This window comes from Cebus imitator, unplaced genomic scaffold, assembly GCF_001604975.1.
Source record: "Cebus imitator isolate Cc_AM_T3 unplaced genomic scaffold, Cebus_imitator-1.0 Scaffold24, whole genome shotgun sequence".
Taxonomy (NCBI): Eukaryota; Metazoa; Chordata; class Mammalia; order Primates; family Cebidae; genus Cebus; species Cebus imitator.
In genome coordinates this window covers 10484345-10486607 of record NW_016107339.1, presented here as the reverse complement: position 1 = coordinate 10486607, position 2263 = coordinate 10484345, and the positions used below count along the sequence as shown (strand labels likewise).

The 2263-nt window shown below is 52.6% G+C and overlaps 1 protein-coding gene across 2 annotated transcripts in view; it reads left to right on the top strand.

The window, feature by feature from the left end:
• Positions 1-1299, top strand: part of CLPSL2 (colipase like 2) — a 3617-nt gene extending 2318 nt beyond the window's left edge. Inside the window, exon 3 of one of the 2 annotated variants that reach the window (XM_017522453.2) lies at positions 1104-1299. In XM_017522453.2, the coding sequence (XP_017377942.1) occupies positions 1104-1199 (96 nt within the window). In that variant the 3' untranslated portion in view covers positions 1200-1299. The remainder of the gene's footprint in view (positions 1-1103) is intronic. The other variant, XM_037736415.1, reaches the window with a different exon arrangement.
• Positions 1300-2263: the final 964 nt, after the last annotated feature.

The following is a 2263-nucleotide window of genomic DNA, read 5'->3' as shown; positions in this document are numbered from 1 at the left end:
GGTTTCTCCATGTTATTCAGGCTGGTCTTGAACTCCCAACCTCAGGTGATCTGCTTGACTTGGCCTCCCAAAGTGCTGGGATTACAGGCGTGAGCCACCGCACCCGGCCGACATGATTTCTTGAGAAGAGCAGGACCACAGCTTTGGAGTTGGACCTGAGTTTAAATCCTGACTTTCGACACCCTACTTTTGCAAACGCAGGCAGGCCACCATGGCTCTCTGAGCCTTAGTTTCCTCATCTACAAGGAGAGGCTAAAGTACCTACCTCACCAGGCTGTTGGGAAGATTACGTGGTCCTGGCAAGGACAGTGTGCAGTGCAGCAAGGTCATCACTCACTGCTAGGAATGCAGGGAGCAGAATGCTCAGTATCCCCTGTTCCTTCTCTCCTGGCCCTGGGCCCAAACCTTTCTGGGGTGGATGGACCTAACCATGGGCCCAGCCTCCGTGTCCCTGTGTGGGTAGTTGCCAATGCCCTAAGGAAGCAGCAGGGCCCTGCTGTGGCCTACAGCTGAAGTGGCTAAAGGGTTTTGTTGTTTTGAGATGGAGTTTTGCTCTTGTTGCCCAGGCTGGAGTGCAATGGCGTGATCTTGGCTCACTGCAACCTCTGCCTCCCAGATTCAAGCGATTCCTCTGCCTCAGCCTGTGGAGTAGCTGCGATTACAGGCATGCACCACCACGCCCAGCTATTTTTTTATTCTTAGTAGAGATGGAGTTTTACCACGTTGGCCAGGCTGGTCTTGAAATCCTGACCTCAGGTGATCCACCTGCCTCAGTCTCCCAAAGTGCTGGGATTACAGGTGTGAGCCACCACGCCCGGCCTAGAGGGTCTTGTTATTACGGCCACTTGATCTGCTTTATCTCATTTAGTCCTCATAACAACCCTATGAGGTAGGTTATTGTTACTGTCCCCATTTGACAGATGAGGAAACTGAGCTGGAGAGGCTCATTGACTTACTGAAGGTCACGCAGTTATAAGCTGTAGAAACAGCGCAGGCCTGTCTTACTCCAGCCCTGGTAATCTTGGTTCTGGTCCCTGAGAAGTTGAAGTCCCCATCCTTCCTGCATCCTGGTGACACCCAGTTCTCATACCCACGCCCTGCAGACCAAGGGAGCCATCAACATCATCTGCCCTTGCCGAGTGGGCTTGAGGTGCACATCCGAGGACTTGATGTGTTCCCGCCGGTGCCATATGATTTAGAGGAAGATGCAGGCTGGTCACTGCTCCCTTGGGGCCGGAGGCCCTGGGCACCACCAACTTGTTCCAAATCCAGCTCCTGAGACATTAAAGTCACTTCCTGGCCCTGGCCTCTGTCTGTACTTTCTGGGCGAGGGGACCTGGTGGGGATTGTATCAATCTAGGGGGCAGGCAAAAGGGGAGACTGGAGGCATGAATGAGCTTCTCATGGGGTTTGGCCCTGTCCGGAGCTCAGGGTAGAAATGCAGGAAGGGAATGGCACAGGGAGGGTGTGGGAGAGCAGGGGCTGGAGGGCTGTGTGGAAGAGGCCAGATTGAGGAATGTGCCTGGAGTGTGTATGCTGGGGTGTCTGCGGAGGGGTGTGTGTAGGGAGAGACTAAGTGGAGGTATCTGAATGTTCTGCCGGGCGGGTGGAGGGGAGCAAAAGGGTAGAGGTCATAGAGAGCTGGTGGGAATGTGTGCTGCAGAAATGTGAAAATGCCTGTGGGGGAAGGGGACCTGTGCCTCCATGCCTCCGCTCTCTCAGGCATCGTCGGCTCCACTGCATGGACAAAGAAACTGAGGCCCAGAGAAGCCACGTGACTTGCCCTAGGTCACATAATGATCATTGGGTAGCAGTGAGGACTCTTCTGTTGCAAAATATCTGAAAACCCAACCCAAATTGGTCTAGGTGAGGAGGGGATTTATTGGTGATCAGAAACGGAAGCCTGGAGGTCGGGCAGCCCTCAGGTAGGGCCAGAGCCAGCAGCTCTCAGGCTGAATTCCTTCCCTTTAGTCACAAAAGTTCCAGGTGTCATCTAATAAAACAGGTAGGATTTACGGAGCACTTCCTATGTTCCAGAAACTGTGCAAAGTACTTTCTTTTTTATTTAATTTAATAATTTGAGGCACGGTGTCACTCTGTCATCCAGGCTGGAGTGCAGTGGCTCGATCACAGAGTACTACAGCCTCAAGCCCCTGGGCTCAAGGGATCCTCCATGTCAGCCTCCCAAGTAACTGGGACTATAGGTGTGTGCCACCATGCCCAGATAATTTTTTTCCTTTTTATTTCCTTTTTTTTTTTTTTT